This window comes from Oculina patagonica, chromosome 10 (assembly GCF_052425735.1).
Source record: "Oculina patagonica isolate OP01 chromosome 10, crgOcupat, whole genome shotgun sequence".
Lineage (NCBI taxonomy): Eukaryota > Metazoa > Cnidaria > Anthozoa > Scleractinia > Oculinidae > Oculina > Oculina patagonica.
Window position 1 is genome coordinate 9,981,774 of NC_135767.1, and position 23,518 is coordinate 10,005,291.

A 23,518-nucleotide genomic window follows, 5' to 3' on the forward strand; every position below is an offset into this window, starting at 1 on the left:
CATTACCCAAAAAAATCCCTGGACCAAAAATAACCCCCATAAAAATCCCTTGTCAAATTACCCCTAAATTGCCAGGAGGGGCAACAACGCTCGAGTTTGATTATTCATCATACCATAAATACGCCAAGGCTGCGCCAAGGCACTTACCGTAAAGTTCCGTGTATAAGCCGCACCTTTTTCCTCTAATTTCAAGTCAAAAATCGGGGGTGCGGCTTATCTACGGAAACATCTCTGGTTGAAGTTCTCAAAGGCCTAATTAATATTCATAAAAAACTGCTCAAGACGTCATTGAATAAACATATAACAACCTAAAAACTTTGTTGTTATTCACTACCTTTTAGTTCCTCTGAAAAGCTGTTTGCAGTGAAGCCTGCCAGTCACTTCGAATCATGTCTTTCCGCTACGTGCGAGAAGGCACCAAGATAAACGCAAATACTCACAAGGCAAATGGCCGACCGCTTCGGTTTTTTATTGACCTTCACAGCAAATACATCTGCTGGATTATCAAACTCTTATTCTGCATGAAGTTTTTATCCTGTTGCGGGTAGCAGTTTCCAAGAATCTTGAAATAAAAACGTGGTTTCTTCCGAAGGAAATGCCGCCATGTTTGTTTTTAATGCCCAGACTCCTCTCTACAATTCAGAGCTTGGCTACTAAGCATTCATCATTCGCGAACGATTCGAACGAATTTCAAGTGTTTCAGGAGTGTTTAGAAGTGATAATCTCGAAAAAATGATATCAAGAGAGCCTCCAAGTTTAAGATATTGTGAACTCAAACTAAAAAGAAGGTATGACAAGTGAAATTTAGCTTTCGTAAGACTTAATTCATATTAAACATTGCAACAACCACCGTGTCAGTGTCTCGAAACTGTGCTTGTTTGCCCTTGATAGTTTACCAATAGAACTTCACTTGAACTTCAAACTTTATGGTCTGTATATTTTTTTTCCAAAATTTGAGCTTTCAAATCGGGGGTGCGGCTTATCTACGGGTGCGGCTTATACACGGAACTTTACGGTAAGTTCGTTTTTAATACCCAAAAAATCCCCTATTTGAATCAAGTCACCCAACAAAACACTTGCCAAATTTTCCAACCCAAAAAAATCTCAGAATCGAAAATTTCAAACCCAAAAAAATCCTTTGATCATCCCCGTCATTTACAAGCCGGAGTACACCCCCTGGGGTCCTGTGTTTCATTTCGCTGGTCTTTCGTAAAAATAACACATTGAAAAGACAAGGTTTTTTGCTGGTGGCGTCTTTAGGACTTTTCTTTCACAAACGATAAACAAAGGAAACTTTTTGTTCCTCAAAACAATAAAACTAGCTAAAGTTTTGGGATTACAGGCCTAGCCCTAACGCAAAAGCTTAACCCAGGTTTGACGCTGGGGTTTCATTTCAAATTTAGGGTAAAAAAACCTATACCCATGGATACTTACTTAAACAGACTTAATGATGTCCTTCAACCGCCAGGTGGACGCAAATACAAGGTCTTCCTGCTCCTAAACGTATATGGTGACCCCCCTTTTTATTTCAAAATTTAACTTCCCTTAAGGTAAACAACCAACTGGCAAAGTTTGTTTGGAAATCTATGAGCAGTTCTATTTCAAGGGAATTACCTTAAGACGTCACAATAGAATAGCGAGTCCCAGTCCCTCGCTGCTACTGCCTGGGAGCAAATTAATAGCGGTCAGCAAAGTTGGTTTGTGAAACGCTGTTTTTACATCCCGGACGACTTTAATAAAGTTCCTCGAGGCAAGATTTGCACACGCAATGCGTGGAAAAATGTTTAGTGCTGGATTACTGTGGACAATGTAAGCTACAAAATCTTTTTTTTGCATATGTTATTTTTCGAACACGAACGAAAGACCAGCGAAATGAAACACAGGACAGTGTTTAGCACACGTAAACAAACCTGCATGCACAATTTGGAGCTGTTTTGATGACGTTCGATTTAGCCAGAAATTCCAAGGGCCGTTCTTCTCCGGAGCTCTTCAATTTATTGTGTTAAACCCTATGAGTTTTATTATCATAATCACAACTTTTTTGTATAAGATTAAAGATTAGACAAGATCAAATTGTATTGTACACTCCTAAAAGGGATTTTCAGTGAACAATACAATACTTGAAATAAAATATATATGTACATTAGTTATATATTAATAAAAAATAGAAATGAATAGAAAAAAATATGTAGGAAAAAATGAAAGAAATAAGAATACCGAAATTGCAGTCTCAAAGCTTGCAGAGAGTTATTAGTTTCTAAAGGAACCTGAAGGTTTTAATTTATTAAACCTCAAAGTGTTGACTTGTTGACTGACCAACCTGTTAGTGAGAAAACTTTGCATTCACATTGTTTTGAAAGCTGTTTTTACTCTTTTTCAGGGTGTTCATTGGGCATCAGAGATTGAAGAATTTGTTGTGCATTAAAAGATATTTAGGGGATTTTACATTATTTGTGAATATAGGCCTATTTGAAAAACATTGCCAGCAAAACTGACTTAAACTTTGAGCTCTCATCACATGCACAAGTAACACCACACAGCATCATCTAAATATGTCAGTCCACAGACATTACCTAACAAGTACAGCATCTTGGTTATTGGATAAAACTTCTCACATATCAAGTTAATAAAAACTGTTTGGATGAACCAAGGTGCAACAATGTTATAAGCACAATCATATAACCAAAAATTTTTTAAGGAAATTGGAGTTTTTTTTTTTTAACTTTAGCTGGTTTCATTTTGGGGGGTTGGAATTGGTGGGGGGGGTGTTTTTTTTTGTTTGTTTTGTTTTTTTTTTTTTTTTTGGGGGTGGAAAAAATTTTTTTTTTTTTTTGTTTTAAAAATTTATTTTTTTTTTTTTTTTTTTTTTTTTTTTTTTTTTTTTTTTTTTTTTTTTTTTTTTTTTTTTTTTTCCTCCCCCTTATATCAAAAAAAAATAAAAAAAAAAAAAAAATAATATATATTTTTTTGTTGTAGCAAGCATCAAGCTGTCTACCTACCACTTCAGTATTTGGATTTGAGCCTGTTGTTCTCTTCTTTTAGCCTCTCTATCTCTGTGACCAGTGCTTCATTAACAGAATATTTTTCAAGCATTCCCTTTAACTCATTCTATGAAACAACAATAAAAAAATGAAGGTGTCAGGAGGTTATGTAACTAAAGGTGTTGTTGATGAAACTTTTGAATATAAGCATTGACAGAATTTTACATTTAATTCATTTCCTCAATGTGCCACCTTTCTACAATATATACTTTGAAAAAAAAGTGTGTCTAATGCTTGCAAGTGGTAAGTGTAACTCCCTTTTTGGTGGCAACAGGGTCTTGTGTTTCTAGTCACTGCACAATCCCAAGAATGGACACAGTTACATATTCTGCACATGCGAGGAAAGCATATAGATCTAGATATATACTTATGATACATGTAACACAGGAATATTCTCAATGATGGGTCTTGACAAAGAGTAAGCCAGCCATGCCAGCCTTTCTGGTTATAGCATGTAACACACTGACTAGTCTAAATAGCACTCCAGTTTGCCAGTTAGCTTGTGTAGCTTGTAGTTAGCCTTTATATTTGGATTTGGGATTTCTAGCTTGCATATATACACACTCTTTAACAATAAGACTGTGAGCTTGAGGATTCTATTAGCTGGCAGCTGAATAAAATTTATATTTAATTGTAATTTGATCCTCTTTGACCACACCTGTTTGTCAAACATACGCAAATAGGATGACAACTTTTTGGTGGTTTCAGGGTAGAGTTAGTCTTATTTAAGATAACATTACCTGGTGACTGCACAGCACGGTAAAAAAATTACTTGAGTGTGGAGGACAATTAAGGAAGTTTCATTTTGCGAGAAAACATTAAATTGAAAGCAGTTTACCATGTAGCAAAGTAGAATTGGAGATTCCTCTTATGCAAGGTCAGTACAACAGAGAAACTCAAATCCATTGGTGGAAACTTGAACCTTTGTTTATTATTATTGATTGATTTTACACAGTGCTGAAGAAATCTTTACAACTTAGCCACTTTTCAATGTTGTACAGAAACAAAGCAAGTCTTCCAGATAGCAAATCCAGCATTGTTTCAGGGGGAGGGGGTAATATCAAAGAGGGGAGGGGTGAAATTTGTCCAAGGTACTGATCAAGAAGAGCACAGCGTCTTCAAGCAATACTTTTGTCACCCATTTTAGGTTCAACAAGCTGACGTGAAAGGCAACCTTCTGAGGTTTTGCTGCAAAAGGTTTTGCTATAAATGTTTGACATAATAAATTGTCTTACCGGTAGTATACTTGGAAACTTGCAAAAATGTTGTGTGAAAACACCTGGCAGGGGAGGTGGCTATTCAATTTTTTTTTGTTATATACAGGGAGGCTCTGCTGTTGGATTTTATTTTGACTTGTGGAGCTTCCCTTCCCTTTAACTGTCATCTAATTTGTTTACAATTACAGGTGTTTAGCCTTTGTATCTTATTGTACATCGTCAGAAACCCGTAAGGGTTGAAACATGTAACGTGCAATTCAGAGCATTTGAATATTCAGTTTTGCCAAGTACCATATTTGGAAACACAAAGAGTTCATAAATTATGCTAATGCTTTACACACCTAATGGCACATGCAACAACCTTTTTTGGATTTGAATTGAATTCCAACCTAAATGCCGTACATTTCTTACAGAAATTAAAGAAATTCATTGTGCGTATCCAAGTGATGTTATCAAGACTACTAACGGCAATAAAACAGGAGAAGTTATATATAATTAACCAAATTCAACTTTATTCAACCAAGCTTGTTCAAAAACAAGATCACGCCATGACGAGTGTGAGCTAGCACACGCTGTAAAATTTTATTAATCCAATATTGCAGTTTTGATTGGTTAATTTTTTTGTTGTGATTTTCCAAATATGGAACTTAATGGAAATGAATGTGCTAATGCTTTGTACAATGCGAATCATAGAGAGTTACCGGTACACATTTCAACCCTTATGGGTTTCTGTCATCATTTGTCTGCCATGTTCATTACTTTTTTTGCACAAGAATGCCACACTTTACTACAAAAACGTATGACATCATAATGAAAAGGCCTACAGGGCAATCAATGTATATGGCAATCAAGAACATGTCAAGCCTGGCCCCTTACATACTCAACACTTCTAAGCTACCTGCAGTCACTGTAAAAGCTCTCTTAACCCCCTCCCCCACCTCCCTCAAGACAGTTTTTTTTTTTGGGGGGGGGGTGAATAGAGCTTAAGGGATTGTTAGAAAGGGAAGTAAGCTTATTTAAAACCATAAATCAGTTAGGGGCCATATAAAAGACATAAATAGCTCGTGAGAAAGAATTAAATAACTAACCTGTTGAATTTGAAACTGCCTTAGCATTTCAACCTGTACATTAACAATATCTCTGTGCAAAGCCATCCTGAGGAAAAAAAGGTTTCTTTTAATGTAACTACGACTGTCCATAATTTCTGGACTGCAATATCTGTCACCAGGGAAATTGTTGATGTTGTGCTTTACGTTGTGTTTTATTTTCCTTTGTCTCACATTCACTATCATATCATGAAACAAAGGAAAATTAAAAACCAAACTGGTTTGAAAAAATTTAAACCAAAAATAAAATATTAATTCAAACCATGTTGACATTGACATTATCAAGGAGCATAACTTGGACTTAATAATAGACTTACTTCTAGATAAGCTAGCCTACTGAAACCAGAGTGATTCATGAGTTATCACACTTGGAATTAAATTCTCATTACAGTTAAGAGTAGTTTCATTATAATCGTGTTGTCAGGGTAGGACTGTTACTGTCATGCAGCAGATGGGTCAGACATAATTTACTTGACCAGCTTGATATGGACATCCTGCTTATGGGTCCAACTGTTCAACATGAATATTATAATTATAACTGGTCTATCAGATTACACAGTTTTGTCGCCTTCCCTACCTGAACTCGTCCAACGATTCATCAATCAGATTCTTAATGAACTGTACTTGAAATGGTAATAACCCCGCATTACTGGTAATGCTTGCAGCCCCATCAGCAACTGGAGCTGTTGCCATGCCAACGGCACCACTTGGTAAAGGATCTACACTGTGTTTTGCATGATCAAATATTGAACTTTGGCCTGGAGAAACTAAAAAAGAGAATAAATTATGGTGAAGGTCTTCTCTTAATTGGTGCACAATGTATTACACACTTTCAGTCTTTCATCACACACGACTAGACTGTTCAGCAAACGTATGTTACCAAAAAATGCAAAAAATGACAGAGGCAGAGTTGACAAATGCCGGGCAGTAAACACATTTTTATTGGCAGTTGAAATGAAAGCCATCCAAAAGTTGTCAAAATGTCAAAAAAAAAATAAAATAAAAATAAAAAACTTAGTCAACCTTGAGCAACAAATTATTCCAACAGACCACCTTAAAACCGAAAACGCACTCTTGTCACTCCACCGACAGAGGAGAACACGACCAAAGCTCTACACTCCACTGGCAATCCAACGAAGAGGAAGGACGACGCCGACGGACCGCGAGGCCCGGAGAATGCAGCCCGAGAGGAAAGCCGCGGACGCAACCGCCGAGCAAATCTGGGAGTGAGTGGAAAGTCACAGCACGCGAGAGGAGACGCAAAGAGGAACCCATCCAAAGAAGAAAAAGAGGAGACCCAAACACAGACGCGCGGGAGTGCTACCCAGCCTCACATGGAGACAGACCCGAGGGCGCCGGGAGGAAAGCGAAAGGAGGGAGGACAGGCGACCGGGTGGCGCGAACTGGGACGCTGCGTGACAACGAGCCTGACAGAAGGGGAGGGACGAACCGGGGAAAGCGAAGAAGACAGGAGGAGAAGGGAAGGGAAGACGCAGCCATGAACCTCCTTGTGGCGACACAGAAGGAGAGAAAGGGGGACAAAAGGAAGAAGTGGGGAAGAAAACCACCACAGACCGGAGGGGTGCCCCGAACAGACAGTGGCACGGAACAAAGCCCCACCCCCAGCGCCAGCGAAGCCCCCGGAACCACACGCAGCGAGAGGGGCCACTAATTTCGCTGAAAGCAGGGGGGAAGCCTAACCCCAATGCAGAAGACAATACTTAGTACATCCGAGGTGGCCCTGATGCAACTTGAAAACCTTGCCGATGCCCGACCTACCACTCTTCCGACGTTGTTGGGAAGGGAGTTAGGCCACCAAAAGGGAAAGAAAAGAAAACGAGAATGGATCACAAGGCGGGAAATCTGTCTATAAAGTGACGACGACAGCGGAATGGACGAAAGGAAAGTACAAAAAAAACATGGTGCAAAGAGGAGGAAGGTGCGAAGAAAATGAGGGTCGCAACAGAGATGACTTGCCGCAACTCTCAGCGACACGGGCCGGGAACTCGCTACTTCAGTCACATCCAATAAACCACCCCAGAAAGAGACAAGGAAGACACGCAGATGAGAGCGACCTCACCTCTGGTGGAACTCGACTCACCAAGGTGGACAAAAAGAAAACCAAGTCGAATACATCTACAAGAGCAAGAAAGTGAATCACTACTAGAAGTAATAGAAATAGAAGAATAGAAGAAGATAAGAAAGAAAGTGAAAGTGAAGAAATGTAATAGTAGTAGATTGTAAGTAGTGTATAGAGTGTGGTTGAATAAATAAATTAAAAAAAAAAACAAAAAAACAAAAAAAAAAATGAAGCTGTATCGATATATCATGACAGCCGACATTACTGTTTGAAATTCAGGGAAAATATAATACTGTCAGTATCTAGGCATAGTGGATGGATTATTAGTCCTTTGATATTATCACTCCTTGTTTAAGAATATGCTATAAATTATTATGTATTAAAAAGTCTCTTGTTTACCTGTTTGTCCTGCTGTGACAGCTGTCATAGTCTGACTTACGAGCTGATCAGGCTGTTCAGTGCCACCTGACCTTCTGAGTTGGGATGGGGATCCATGTGGTGACTAAAAAAGAACGTCCTAATGGTTAACGGAGCTCATATTACTTGAAAGGGTTCATATTAATAACTTTAAAAAAATAAATTTCACAAATCACAATTTATCCCATTCCTTGAAGAATACAGCCAATCAGGAGGCTAGAAAGCCATTGCATATTCTGCAGTATTCCACACACCTTATTTCACGGATTAAGTAGTTTTTCGAAAAAAATGAAGAACCAAATATTCTCTCAAATTTGATATAATTATTTTTTATAGACCTGTTAAATCTTCGGAAAAATCTGTTAATTAGAGATGGAAAACCTTAAGCTAACATCAAGGAATTTACCACAAGCAACCAAAAACCCAGGAACGGTGAAGAAAACAGCTTTGGATTACAAGATCTTTGTCACCTTGATGAAAACAAATACAGTAAAACCCGCGAGAAGAACCTAGTTTTTCAGGTTAGCCTAAACAGGTTCTTACATAAATGGTAGTTACGGGTAAACAAATTTTAGTCTATTAATTTTAGGTTCTAAATAGGTTCTTATTTTCTGAGGAAAAATTTACATTGTTGCAAGCTAATAGAACTTTAAGTAATATTCAGCCTATTATCTGTATAAAATTTGCATACCAAACAAGTGTTTATGTAAAAATTAAGCACTTTTTATTTAGAATATGACATTGTATACATATTATTTATTATCATAAATTACCATACACTAGAACAAAGGAAAATACAAATTGAAATTGTAACAAGGGTAAAATTGAACCACAACATACCGAGAATTCCGGTATAAGCCCTGGGCTTATACAACTTTGTAAGGGGTTTTGGGTGGGCATAAACGGAGGGGCTAACCGGGAGGGCAAGCGGAAAAAAAACGTTTCGAAGCGATCACTGGAGTGTTGATCAAAACGTTTTAGTTAAAACGCAAACGCAACATTTACCCTGTAGCGCCATCCAGCAGAGGGGGCAATCCGGAGGGGCTAAATCGGATGATGTCCAGGTGATGGGCCTAACCAGGGGGGCTTATAAGCAGGGGGGCTTATAACCGGAACTTTACGGTATTTATCTTGGTGCAATATCTTGAGTGTGTAAAAAGGAAACACAGTAACTGCTCTGACACATACCACCAATGAGAAAGTCAAACAAAGAGATGGGGGGGGGGGGAGTAGCATCTTAACGCTTGTAGAAAGGTTTGGACACCCACTTTTCAAATCCTGGCTTAAATCCTACAGTAAATACACATACCCCTTGTCCTGTCCTAATGGTGCTTTCAGTAGCTCTGTTGATATTGCTGATAGATTTAGGTGGGGAATCACTGAGTGTTTGTGTTCCATCTGTTTCTACATGTAAGCTCCCTGTAGCACCATGCCCTCCAGTAGCACCTTTTCTTTGATTTCCCTCAAATTGAAACAACTTGGTACTACTTGGTGCCAGACTTCCACCATGTGTAGTATCAGCAAAGGGTTTGGTGCTAGAGTCAGGTGCCAAATCATGTGCATTGTTTGGGTCTGTAAGAGAACTGGCAGCAGATAATCTGGCATTTTGAAGGGCTGATGGTCCTGTGCCAGCCGGTGTGGCAACTCCTAGTGTCCTTGGTGAACTCCTTCCCAATGGTACGCTGCTATTTACTGTGCCTGAGGACACTCCATCACGATAATGCAACTGAGTGCTAGCTGCTGCTGCTGCTGCTGCTGACAAGTTGCTTCCAACTGGAGAGAATATTCCCAATCCTTAAACAGAAACAGAAGTGTTATAATTTGCATGGCAGTGGCAACATTAACTGGGAGATAAACAAATATGTTACAGAGTTATCACAGTATATATGTAAATATGAAAATTGTTAGAATACAGGGTATCTCTTTGAAGAGAAAGTAAAGTTGAGGGACAGCTGCCTGTCAGTTTTCCATTTCAATATTTTTCATGGATTTTCATATAGAAGTACCATTGACATTTTTACCACATAGAGAAAAAAATATTAGAATCAAGGAATAAACTAAGGACTTTCGTATTATGAATTTTAATTTAAGACTTAAAGGCTGGTTTTCATATGTCGGCAAAATCCCAGATGATCGGGGATTTTACTGTTTCCCGACCATCCCAGATTTTGCCGTATATCGGAAAAATCTGGGATCAGAGTCGCCTTGATCGGCAATAACAGACGCCATTTTTAGTTGTGAGGGGCGGTGAGAGACTGGAGCTAAGCAATTAAAAGATTGGTAACGAGCTAAAACTATCGCCGACGTCCTCGACACTAAGAATTGGAGTTTTCATATATCTTGAACGATCGCCGACCATCGCAGAAATCTGGGACCCGTCGGGAAAATAGAAACGCTCCCGATTCTCCAGATTTGTCCCCGTCCATCCCAGACGATCGGGGATATTTACGATTTTGAGTTTTCATTAGTCGGCAAAGTCTGGGACGGTCGGGAAACAGTGAAATCCCCGATCGTCTGGGATTTTCCCGACATATGAAAACCAGGCTTAAGCCTTGAGTCATAATTTAATCATCATCATCATCATTATTATTATAATTAATATCATTTTTTGAGTTATTTTTTCAAAAATAGCTCTTTAGTCGTCGTGTCCTTGTAATCAGTGGGTCAGTGAAGTATGTGTGTTTGTCACACCAATCAGATTTCAGGTACTATCAGAACCAATAAAATTGCAGTTTATAAAGGGGAAGCAATCTGACGTAGTCAGCAATTTCGTTCGAAGTTTTTAGATTAGAAGGAGGCGGAATCGGTGAGTTGTGATTTAACCCTGGATTAAAAACGTTTTTTGTAACGCCCGCCTGCTTACAACGCACACGCCGTGAGCAAAAGGCCCAACACTAACTTGTTATTCGTCTTATTCGAGCGTACGTTTGGAGAGGCTAGCTTTCCATTTGCACAAAGCAGATTTGAAGAATAATGTGTTCATTACTTTTGCCATCCGCTTTGCGAAGTTCGTTGGGAAATTGGAAAGTTTGTTATGAAGTTGCCAAATAGGTTGCGAGTTTTTGAATCAAATTGTGAGCTTCGATACAAAGTTCCCAACTTCGGCCCGAAATTAATAAAACCTTCTATAATTATGTTATCAAAAAGGGCTTTGCTACGCTAAACTGTTGGAAACAAATGTCATAAAAATAAAAAACTTTTCTGTTCAGCGAGCCGTAAACATGTTGTCTCGAACAAATTAGTCTGTCGCGTCGCGTCGGCTTCGATTAAAATCAATAAACCATCCAGTTTCATCCGGTTTACAAACGCAGAAGACTTGAAATTGAAGACAGTGAAGATTATGCCTCTCAGAAATCGTTAAATATGTGTTTTCATACAAAAAAGTTAAAATTTGACCAAATTTATACCTGCATAAAATTTATTTTATCGCCAAATCACTTGCGTGATCGCTGATGCGAAACGTTGTCTTGCACTTCAAGCCATTCAACTTTCCTTGACAAGCTCTAAAATCTTCGAGTTCAGAAATCGCCATGACTTTCGAGCAACATGTCTTGTTTCTCCTCAACAACCAAAACTTCGAAAGTTCAGTCGGGCCGAAGTTGGGAACTTATCGAAGTTCGCAATTTGATTCGCAAACTTGCAACGTAATTGGCAACTTCATAACAAAGTTTCCAATTTCCCAACAAACTTCGCAAAGCGGGCGGCCAAAATAAACTGAAATCAACTGTAAATCATCTCGTTCAAACATTTAATGAACCGGTACAAGTATTAACTTTGCTGTTAAAAGCAACTACGATCGAGAGTAAAAACAGAATAAGAGCATGCCATTCTGTGACAATTCGATAACTCAATTAGTTCTTGTTTGTTGAATAGAATTTAGGTTGCGAATGAACGAAAATCTTTGTCGAACAGTTCTGACAGAAAACAAATACTCCAGGTGTACTGCGCTTTAAATAACTTTCCCGAAGAAAGTGGTTTTTGATTTGATGCGTTTATTACTTCGTTTATTATAGTACTTTTCGTTCAATGTCTATATGGAATCGTGGCTTTTTCGAGAAAAACAAGGGTATCGTGTTACGTTCGTTTTTAAAAAACAGAGGTCTCTTGTTACAAAAGTGAGAAAAACAACAATATCATGTTTCAGTGTTTGGCAAAAAGCCAAAAGTATTCCGTAACAAACAAAAGTAACACGTTACGGTTGCAACAAAGCTAGCAACAAAATAACCGCTTAAACAGAATAAGAATGTGCCATTTTGTGACATTTTGATAATTGAATTAGTTTTTGTTTTTCAATTAAATGATGAAAATTTACATATTGAATAAAACAGTTCTGATGTATCAAAATGCACGTAAAAGTTATTTTGTTTGCAAGCAAATTTTGTGCAAAAAGTGACTTCGTGGGCCGCCATACACAAATAGCTCAACCCATGGCATAAACCATCCCAACAGGACAATCACCCAGTTTCACCCCAAGCCACCCCATAAATTGAAAAAATAACTCCTGCACGCTTAGCGTGCCTATGTTATTAATTTACTTTTCATGAAATGTCAAGGCTGGATCTGAATTTGGTTTTAAGGTGCGTACATATGTCTATGGAAGTGTATGTGGCAATTCCAAGTTCATAACCAGAGCAGATATACCAACAGGAATCATAATGTGAACGCAGCCTTTTATTTGACCATGAGCTCATATGATGACAGTTATAAGCATCACATCAGGGTTCAAAATAGCAGCCAGCTGTCGGTGGTAGCCGGCACTTTGACGACACTTGCCGGCTACTACCGAAGAAATAGAATATCATGCCTTGATCGGCCAACTGAAATCAAAGTTGCTGGAATGTTGAAGTAAACATTTCATATCAGACAATAAAGCAGCTACAGGGCTAGAGAGTGCACTGTGTTAATGCGACCAAAATTTCATCTTTGGCAACTAAAACTTTTGGTTTTACAGTTTTACATGTACGACTTCATTTTTGTGTTAAGATGAATAACGGGCTGCGCCACCTTCTCAGGTATTTTGTCCCTCCAGAAAAATATATTGGAAGATCTTATTTACTTCTCAAACACTCAAAATAAGAAAAAGAAGTCACATTGCTCCAATCCATTCTCTCGAAATGCCGTAAAACATCCCATCACTTCGGACAGCTTGCAAAGGGCTGACTGTGTTTGAAATCGCCCCAGAATACATTGCAAACCTATGGGTACGTCCTATGGGTACGTCATGTTTGAAAATGGATTGTTCCTTTGAAAATGCATGGCTCTTTTAACAGCCGGGAAAAAATGAGCCTTGACAAAAAAAGCCGACAAGTTCAGGCTAAAAACGAAATTTTATTTTGAACCCTGCACATGCAATAAAAAAAATAAAATTAAGCTTCTGTGCAGTTGTTTTCTCCACCTTTGGCTTAGATTTTCTTCTTTTCACATCTTCCAGGCATTAATTCTGAATAATCAATGTGACTAATTTGTGTATTGACACATCGATGGTAGAGATGATTGACATCAGGTATAAAATCATAACACTTAAATACTTCTGAGTCTCCCCAAAAAAATTAGTGATCAGCCACCTTAATTGTTTACCTATACTGATGGCAAGACAGGCACGACAGCAATTACCTTTTTATGGCCAAGTTAATTAAGGTTGCAAAGTGAAACTCAAAGCTAATTATTAAAGACTGAGTCACTGAATTATTTTAAAAAAGCACTACACTGCTTAACTTAGTGTTAAACTTTCCACACCATAGAAACAAATAGTGACAAAAAAGGAAAAATGGAAATTAACCTGATTTGTGCCTGAAGTAAACATTGATTGATCTGTCTTTATTCATCTTCTTTGGTTAATACCACCTTCAATTTTACTATGTTAAATGTTTGGAATAAGACACACCTTTCCAAAGCTTATCTCCACATGACATGACAACTGCTGAGTCAAGCCAACATAATATAAGCAACACCAAATAACTAATTCCAAACTAATGCTCATTTCTTTTCTCAAAGAACAAAACAAATTTTATTAACTAGACTTTTCAATTTAATTAGTGTCTGTAATTTTTGCCACAGGTTTTAATTGTTTGTTTTTTAACAACAATATGGATTTCAATCATTGTACTTTCTTGTATTGAATTTAATAACACCCACTGTTTTGATATAATTTATTATTCATTATGATTATTTTACCACCATAAATTGAAACAGCCACAAACAATTAAACTTGTAACTCAATTTCAGAATTCATGGCAAAAACGTCGTGAACAGCTTTCGTACAAGTTTACATTATCATATGAGTTACCCCTATTTCATATGTTATTGTCTCAAACAACTGCAGTCATTCTACAGAGCAACATTTTCACTGTTTGTTTAATCGCATAATGTCAATCAAGATAAACTGGTCAAAGTCAGCAGTGAATTTTAAAATCCTTAAAATATAATGACCACCTGTGAAAATAGAAGTAACATCAAGCCAAGGCCACCTGTGACCAATGAAATAACATCTTGAAAGTGAACAAAACATTACCTCTATTCCAAGGTCAGTTAAATTAGGTGTTTGATTCTCATTACCTCATACCTCCTTAAAGCTGTTATCTGTTAATTGGGAACTAAATGCAAATTTTATGGCAATTGGTTGTGACAAAATTGGTCAATTTGCTTGATATCTGAATATTTCATAATAAAATCTCACAACTTGTCATCAATACCAACAAGCACTGAAATTATTTTCTTTCAAAACAATTGGGATAAAGGTATTAACATCCACATGCACATTCTAATTCAAGAAAATGCACATCACAGTATTTACTTAGTTTTGATTTTAAGTCTTTGATGGCTAACAGCTGAGAGTCGGGAGAGTGAGAGCTTACATGTGATCTAAAATAGTTGACAACCATTTTTCAGATTTTGTTCTTACAATAAATTTATAATGAATTAATGGTAATAATCAAACAAATGGAATGCTATAATTGTCTTACCATCTGGTGGGTTGTTTTCCTTAAAGTTACTAGATAGAGAAACTTCTTCTGAGCCAGGTACAGTAGTTTGCTTGTTACTAATCTCTGCAGAAGTTTTGTCTGGAGAAATGTACATCAATAAGTCTTTGATGATTATATATTACCTGAGTGACAATACATCATAACTGCAGACAAAAGACACAAGCTACCAGAACTAGCAAGCAAGAGATTTTTGCAATGCAGTATTTTGGTCACATAATGACATTACTTCTGTGACCAGGTTCACAAAAACGTGACATTGCATTTTTAGTATAAATTTAGAATTACAGTTTAGTAGAAACTATTTCCTTTCTTTACTGAATCAACCCACATATTCTAACCACACAGGATTTACATCATGAATTTCCTATATGTCACACCACCACACCTTGTATTAGAATCATAAGAATTTCCTTCTATTGTTTGTTTCCTTATAAAAGAAGTGCAGTTAGTTAGTTTAATTCAGTAGTTCAAAGTGTTCAAGACCTGCACTTACAAGCTGAGGACCCCTTGGTCAAGTACAGTACTATTCCTTGTGACCTAAGTCAGTGATTCATTTCACTCAGGATTTTGTTTGCAATCACCCTTTTTTTCTTTTTGTAATCTGTATTCCTGCATAAATAAATTTTATTGTGGCTATAAGTCTGATTCGTTGTTCACTAACAACACCAGAACCTGCCTCGGTCACATTTGGCGCTGCGAGCAGGGTACAAAAAGAAACCAATTTAAAAAAATCAGCAATTTTTTAAAAAAGGGTGGTTGCAATAACAGGACAAGGATCAAATCACCATGACTACAGAGGAATTATCAACTAAAGTGGATGAGTTGACCAAGATGTACAAAGAGGCAATGGAAGAACTAAAGGCCCTGAAGGAATCTACCAGCCCGACTCAAGTGTCATCCTCAGAACCAGCAACAGGAAGTGGCACAAAGCAGAAACAAATTGTTGTCTTTCCCCGGGACAAGAAGATTAAGAACTTCACTGGGAAAAAGACAGAAGGCGACCAACCAGTTGAAGACTTTATAGAAGAACTCAGGACAACCTTCGAAGCAAGAGAAATGACCTCACCCGAGAAAGTGGACTTCATAATGTCTCACCTGGATGGACCAGCTAAAGAAGAGATACGAATGTACAGCAAGAAGGAGCGAAGCAACCCAGACTTTCTTCTAGATGTTCTGGCACAAGCATTTGGAGAGAAAAGGTCCAGCTCCCAACTCCTGAAGATGTTCTATGAGCGCAAGCAGAAAGAAAACGAAACACTTCGAGGGTACACGTACAGCTTGAATGAACTACTCAAGCGCGCCACTAAAGCAGATCCGAAGGCAGTCCCCGACCCAGAGAAGACTCTACGGGACCAATTTGCAGACAATGTGAGGGATCCCTTTCTTAGGAAGGAACTGAAGAAGTTCATCAGAGAGCGTCAACCCCCATTCTTAGATTTGAGGGAGGAAGCATTACGTTGGTCAGAAGAGGAGGAAAGACCACAGCGTATCATGCCCAGGCCCCAATCATCACAGGAAGTAGCGGCTGACATCCCAGATGAGAGTTCTCAGTGTAGTGCTAGCTCCACCGCCACCCCCATGGATAAGGTATTGGAGGTCCGGCTCAAGCAGCAGAAGTCCCTAGAAGAACTGACGAGTTCGATTAGAGATATCAAGCAGCCAAGGACCCATATCCCGCCCAAGGAATGGAGTGGACGGCGCCCTGATATTGTTTGTTTCAATTGCAACAAGAAGGGACACATTGCCAGAAACTGCCAGGTGAATAATGACCGTTTTGTCAGGAGAGGACCACCACAAGGTAGACAGCGCCCTGACAAGTCGTCAAACTAACTCCCTCTGCCACAAAGAGCCAAGTGACAGCAGGGGACAACAATGGCTCAAATATGGATATGTCAAGAATGTACGAGAAAGCAGTTGGAGAGTGCCCAGTGACCTCAGTACGACTGGGTGGAGTAGACGTACCTTGCCTCTTGGACTCAGGATCTGAAGTATCCACAATCACAGAAGAGTTTTTCAATGAACACTTTCGCCCTCAAGGAAAAACACTTTTACCTAGCGGCGATTGGTTAAGATTGACAGCAGCGAATGGACTGGAGATTCCATATGTCGGATACGTAGAACTGGATGTTGAAGCCTTGCGAGTCATGATCCCACAAAGAGGAATTTTAGTTGTTAAGAGTCCAGCGAGTGAAGAGGCCAGGCAACGTAAGAAGATAACCCCTGGATTAATTGGAATGAACATTATTTCCCAATTGCAAGAAACTTACAAAAATGGAAAAACGGAAATTTCCCCCGAATGGAGTAAAGTACTGAAGATTGTTTCCTGTGCCAAACCTATTTCAGTATGTGGTTTTGCGAAAGTAGCCGGCAAATCCCAGGTTAGAATTCCAGCCGGATCTGTTTCTGTAGTCCGAATAACTGGATGGCATGGACCCCAAACGAGCAACACAGCTGCGCTTGTGGAGCCATTAAGTGGACAAACTCCGGGAAACTTGATTGTCATAAATACAGTTACCTGTGTAGTTAATGGACAACTTCATGTAAGAGTCGCAAACATTTCTGGTGAAGATGTCTGGCTTCAACCCCATACAAGAATAGGAGTACTACATGAGATTAATGATGTTATGGATACTAAAAACACTGTTGACTTCAAGAGAGTTTCAATCAATGAAGAGATGGTGTTTGTCAGAGAATCCACAACAGAACAAGAGCGAACACAGCCCTCAGTATGTCCAATTGATCTGTCAGCTATAGAGTGTACACCTGAGCAAAGAGAGAAGCTTGAGACTCTGTTCCAGAAACATGCAAGTGTCTTTACAGAGAATGAGAATGACCTTGGATACACAGAAACAGTCAAGCACAAGATCCCGACTATTGACCAAGTACCAGTTGCACAGCCGTACAGAAGAATCCCACCAAACCAGTTTCAAGAGGCAAAGGACCATATACGAAAGCTCCTGGATGGTGGCATTATTCGAGAAAGCCATAGTCCTTACGCCGCACCTATTGTGCTTGTCAGAAAAAAGGATGGATCCCTGAGGCTATGCGTTGATTACAGACGTCTTAACACCAAGACAGTAAGAGACCAGTTCCCTTTACCAAGAATTGAAGAGTCTATTGATGCTATTGGAGGTGCAAGGTGGTTTTCAACGATGGACCTCGCGAGTGGGTTCAACCAGGTTGCCATGGATGAGGAAGACAGGCACAAGACCGCCTTCACTACGCCATTCGGAATCTTCGAGTACAACAGAATGCCAATGGGCTTAACCAACAGTCCCGGGACCTTTCAGAGGCTTATGCAAACCTGTTTGAACGATTACATCTTTCAAATACTGCTCGTGTACCTTGACGACATCATTGTGTATTCCAATACCTATGATGAGCACATTGAGAGACTTGACAGAGTCTTTACACCACTCCGAGAACATGGTTTAAAACTCAAACCAGGGAAGTGTCACTTCCTTCAACGTAAAGTCACGTACGTTGGTCATCAGATCTCTTCTGATGGTATCACGACAGACCCTGAGAAGACTCAAGCTGTGTCAGAATGGAAACTACCAACAACTGTTAAAGAACTGAGATCATTTCTTGGGTTCTGCAGTTACTATCGCAGATTCGTCAAAGACTTTGCAAGGATTGCCGGACCATTACACCAACTAGTTAACAACTGCCTGCATGAGCTGAAAGTGGAAAAGAAGCTTAAAGTCCCATTTGTGAAGAGGTGGAATTCAGAATGTCAAACCGCATTTGATGCATTGAAGATGAAATTGACCCATCCCCCAGTACTTGGATTTGCAGACTACAGCAAGCCATTTATCGTAGAAACAGATGCCAGTCATGTAGGACTTGGAGCAGTCTTATCACAAGATCAGGATGGCCAGCGCAAAGTCATTGCTTATGCCAGTAGAAGATTGAGACCAAGTGAAAAGAACCCAAGAAATTACAGCTCCATGAAGCTTGAACTGTTAGCATTGAAGTGGGCAGTAACTGAGAAATTCAGAACCTATCTCCTTGGTTCTAAATTTGAAGTTTTCACCGACAACAACCCGTTGAAGTACTTACAGACCACTGCCAAGCTTGGTGCCTTGGAACAGCGATGGGCAGCTCAGTTGGCCTTATTTGACTTCTCAATCAGCTACAGAAGTGGACGATCTAATGCAAATGCTGATGCTTTATCACGCCAGCCTCATGAATCAGTGACACCTGAAGTAGAAGATTCAAAGGAAGATGAATTATTACACATCGAGTCTATAGTTACCCTAGCAACTCCTGTACCACCTGACCTGAGCCATGCTATTGTGAAGACGCCTATTCCAATTGAAGTAAGACGAATGGCAACACATGAATCAGACCGTGATTTACCAGCAACTGACCAGTCAACTAACGATGCCAATAAGAAACCAACAACAGACGAGCCAGTAATTGCCACTACATCATTCCCCACTCACACGAAAGAAGAACTTATCAACATGCAGAAGGCTGATCCTATAATTAAAGAATTTCTTAAGTTCTGGGAGAGAGATAAGAAACCTACCTTTGCAGAGAGAAAGCAGCTTTCCCACCAGTGTGTCACCCTGTTACGACAGTGGGATAGAATCACCAGAGAACAAGGCCTAATGTACAGAATTGTTCAGGATCCCAAACTTGGAGAACTGAAACAGCTTCTGTTACCAGCCACTCTGAAGAACAAAGTTATCACTAGCCTGCATGATGATATGGGACATCAAGGATTAGAAAGAAGCCTTCAGCTGATCCGTGAACGATGTTATTGGCCTAGAATGTACTCAGATGTAGAGAGTTGGATCAAGAACTGTGAAAGGTGTACCTTATCAAAGATGCCAAACCCCAGGATCCGACCACCCATGGGTAATCTATTGGCAACTAAACCACTTGAAATACTAGCAATAGATTTCACAGTCCTTGAGCCAGCAACGGATGGGAGAGAGAATGTTCTTGTAATGACGGATGTCTTCACAAAATTTACTTGTGCAGTCCCAACAAGAGACCAGAAAGCTACTACAACAGCTAAAGTCTTAGTGAAAGAATGATTCTTCAGGTACGGAATTCCTGTTAGAATTCACTCGGATCAAGGAAGAAATTTTGAAGGTGAAGTCATTGCAGAACTTTGCAGACTCTACGGGATCAAGAAATCTCGCACTACACCTTATCACCCCCAAGGTAATGCACAATGTGAGAGGTTTAACAGAACGATGCATGATCTGCTAAGAACCCTACCTCCATCTAAGAAGCGCAAGTGGCCAGAACACCTACCAGAGTTATTGTATGTTTACAATGCCACGCCACATTCATCGACAACGTACAGCCCCCATTATCTAATGTTTGGAAGAGAAGCTCGACTTCCAATTGATTTACTCCTTGGAGAGGATGAAGATGTTGACGACAGTCCAATTGATTGGTTAGCAGCTCATCAGACGAGGTTGAGAGATGCTTACCAAAGAGCAGGGGAGCATCTTCAGCTCCAAGCTGAGAAGCGACGAGAACACCACAATGAGAAAGAGTATGATATCCCGATCCAGAAAGGTCAGATAGTATACCTAAGAAACCATGTACGTGGACGTAACAAGATACAAGATGCTTGGGATGCTACCCCATATAAAGTTGTTGATGTTCCAGCAGACCTTTACGGTTCAGTTTACACAGTGGAACCTGTCAGTGTCCCTGGCCAGATCAAGAAGGTGCACAGAAGTAATCTAAGATTGAGTACGAACAATCCACACATGGAACAGAAGGACCCAGTACCCAAACCTGTGAGTAAATCTAAATCCCTATATCCTAGCAATGCAGCTGTTGAGGAGGATGATTCAGATGAGGAGCTTGTGTTAATTCTACCCAAAGAATGCATAGAGACATCCCCAATACCTCCTAATGGACCAGAGCCTACAGTCCAAACCAATGCAGACCCAGCCTCCCCAGAGGAGAGAGTACCTACCGTCCAAAATGATACAGAGCCGTTACCTTCAGCAGAAGTCCCCGTTCCAGAAACTATACCTATACCACCGAGACGAACAAAGAGGAAAACAGCTGGAAAACACAAGAACAAGTTTAAGGAACCAAAAACTGCAGTAACAAGTTCCATAACTATTACAGTCAATGAACTTTCAATATATTTAGTAATATCGACTTTATTAATTCTGTATGGACTATATATTTAGAATTTAGTAATTATTAACCATTAGTACACATGTCGTGGACGACAGTGTTAAGCAGGGGAGTGTGTGACCAGGTTCACAAAAACGTGACATTGCATTTTTAGTATAAATTTAGAATTACAGTTTAGTAGAAACTATTTCCTTTCTTTACTGAATCAACCCACATAATCTAACCACACAGGATTTACATCATGAATTTCCTATATGTCACACCACCACACCTTGTATTAGAATCATAAGAATTTCCTTCTATTGTTTGTTTCCTAATAAAAGAAGTGCAGTTAGTTAGTTTAATTCAGTAGTTCAAAGTGTTCAAGACCTGCACTTACAAGCTGAGGACCCCTTGGTCAAGTACAGTACTATTCCTTGTGACCTAAGTCAGTGATTCATTTCACTCAGGATTTTGTTTGCAATCACCCTTTTTTTCTTTTTGTAATCTGTATTCCTGCATAAATAAATTTTATTGTGGCTATAAGTCTGATTCGTTGTTCACTAACAACACCAGAACCTGCCTCGGTCACACTTCAGTGACCATCTTTCGACAGTATACCTTATTATAGGAAATTAACGCTCCATGAAATAAACACAAATTTTAAAAAGTCTTGATTGCATAAGTTTTAGTTGGCGTTAATTTCTGCCAAATTAATTAAGTGAAGCAGTAACTTTCATGACGTCAATTACAATTAATATTACCCCAAATTCTGGATCCTGTCCAGGCATAGTTGACTTTCTCTTTTCTGCAAACTGTATTTTGATCTTTACATTATAAAATCCCACCGTGTATATTGATAACTAATACAATATTTCCAGTTCATGCCTGCTTTCAGAAGGACAGTTCAACTTTTTAACATGATTTTGGCCAAAACAATTTAATGTTGAGAGCCTGTGGAACATACCCTGCCACAGTGGCACACATAACAGCACTTTATAGTTTTTATTGTACAGTAGAGTAACTTACAACTAACCAATTTCGAAGTCATAATGGCATGAACAACAATTTTAGCACTTTCTTCATTAATAAATGAGCTTTCAAATGTTCACAATAATTTGATAATTTGATGTGTTCAACATACTTTCCCTCAAAGGTGAGAAAATGTCCTCCTGATCATTTCCATTCTGTTGTGTTACAGCTGTGTGTACAGTTTGTTCTTTTGGCCTGGCAGGTGGCGTGGAAGGCGTGTCAGTTGCTACTGCTGCCTGTTCTGTTGGCAGCTGATGTGTTGTTGATTTAATGTTTGACGATGGAGGCTTTGAAGACTTATTGTTGGCCAAGCTATTCACCTGCAGGGAAACAACATTCAAGCTTCTAGTGAAAAGACTGTTTGTGGGGTGTCTAATGCCTACTTGAAAATGCATTTCTGACAGTTTCAAATGCATACACAAACCATGCTTTGGTTAGCCTGAATTTCAGACATCCCTCTGTGCTTGCCTACTCGCCAGAAGTGACGTCTGTTCAAACACATCTGGGCCTAATGCCGTCCGGTGATGTCACTACCCGAAAACCAGGTAGTGATTTTGATTGGTTGATTTAAAAATTATTTGCATAATTATGTGAAATTATGACTGAATTTTACCGCGCGAGGATTGTAATCTGAAAACGTTTGAAAAGAGTTTGAAAGAGTTCACCTTCCCAGAAATGAATTTATTAGTCATTTACCTTGAGTTTATTACTTTATTAGTTTACCTACGGATGAAGAATAGTAATGGAAATCGGTAGGTTTTAAGTTGGCGGCATTCGTCACTTCGACATGCAGTGTTTTGCCAAATTTATATGTATTCTTGTTTTGTCAACAAAGCCGCTCAACGCTTATGTCCTGCAGCCTTGATGAGCCAGTGATTTCTGAACTCAGTGCCCACGGTCAAGTAGGATATTTTTGTACAGAATTCCATTTCTTGATGCCTCAGTCTGTAACCATCTAAATTGATGCATTTAAGTACTCACGAGTGTGTCGTATTTGTCTGCTGCGTAACATATTATATTTTGATTGCTAGATAAAGCAAATCAGTTCAGATTAAATTGGTTCCTTAAAAAAATATAGCTTGCAGTCGATTAAAATCTCATTCATTTGTCTCAAGTTTTCAATAGTTTACTTTTAAAACGATTTTATACCCTGTAATGATCCTTTATTGAAGCGATTTTTCTTTCAAAGTTTCATGGCCTTGACAGAAACTTTTCCGCATGAATTAAAACAAAAGTGTAGTGACGTCACCGGACGGCATTAGGCCCAGATGTGTTCAGATGTTTCTTCTGGCAAGTTATCGAGCACAAAGGGAAGTCTGAAATTCAGGCTATGCTTTGGTTACCTGTGCTGTATAAGCCTTGAAAATTGGAATGCAAAGTGTGCTTATGAAAATTTGAGGTAGCCTGTGAGATATCATGTAGGTTTGGCTGGACCCTTGTTTTTACCTCCATTAAGTAGAACCAAGAATTTAATACACATAGTTTGGCCTTATTTTTAACAACCTAATGACACAATGCATAAGAGTCCAAAATTTGAAGTGAC

At 39.1% G+C, this 23,518-nt stretch overlaps 2 protein-coding genes across 3 annotated transcripts in view; one reads left to right on the forward strand and one right to left on the reverse strand.

Annotated features, from left to right (window-relative positions):
• The window catches only part of LOC144667104 (protein NEDD1-like), a 44,941-nt gene that overhangs the window by 2,876 nt on the left and 18,547 nt on the right, over positions 1 to 23,518 (reverse strand). For both annotated transcript variants that reach the window (XM_078528485.1, XM_078528484.1), the window contains exons 8-14: positions 22,088 to 22,295; positions 14,824 to 14,922; positions 9,171 to 9,655; positions 7,844 to 7,946; positions 5,942 to 6,131; positions 5,347 to 5,413; positions 3,000 to 3,108 (exon numbers count right to left, since the gene is read on the reverse strand). In XM_078528485.1, coding sequence (XP_078384611.1) covers positions 3,004 to 3,108; positions 5,347 to 5,413; positions 5,942 to 6,131; positions 7,844 to 7,946; positions 9,171 to 9,655; positions 14,824 to 14,922; positions 22,088 to 22,295 — 1,257 coding nt within the window. In that variant the 3' untranslated portion in view covers positions 3,000 to 3,003. The remainder of the gene's footprint in view (positions 1 to 2,999; positions 3,109 to 5,346; positions 5,414 to 5,941; positions 6,132 to 7,843; positions 7,947 to 9,170; positions 9,656 to 14,823; positions 14,923 to 22,087; positions 22,296 to 23,518) is intronic.
• Positions 15,480 to 16,869, forward strand: LOC144667111 (uncharacterized). The gene has a single exon (XM_078528494.1). The coding sequence runs from the start codon at positions 15,631 to 15,633 to the stop codon at positions 16,672 to 16,674; it is 1,044 nt and encodes a 347-aa protein (XP_078384620.1). The 5' UTR covers positions 15,480 to 15,630; the 3' UTR covers positions 16,675 to 16,869.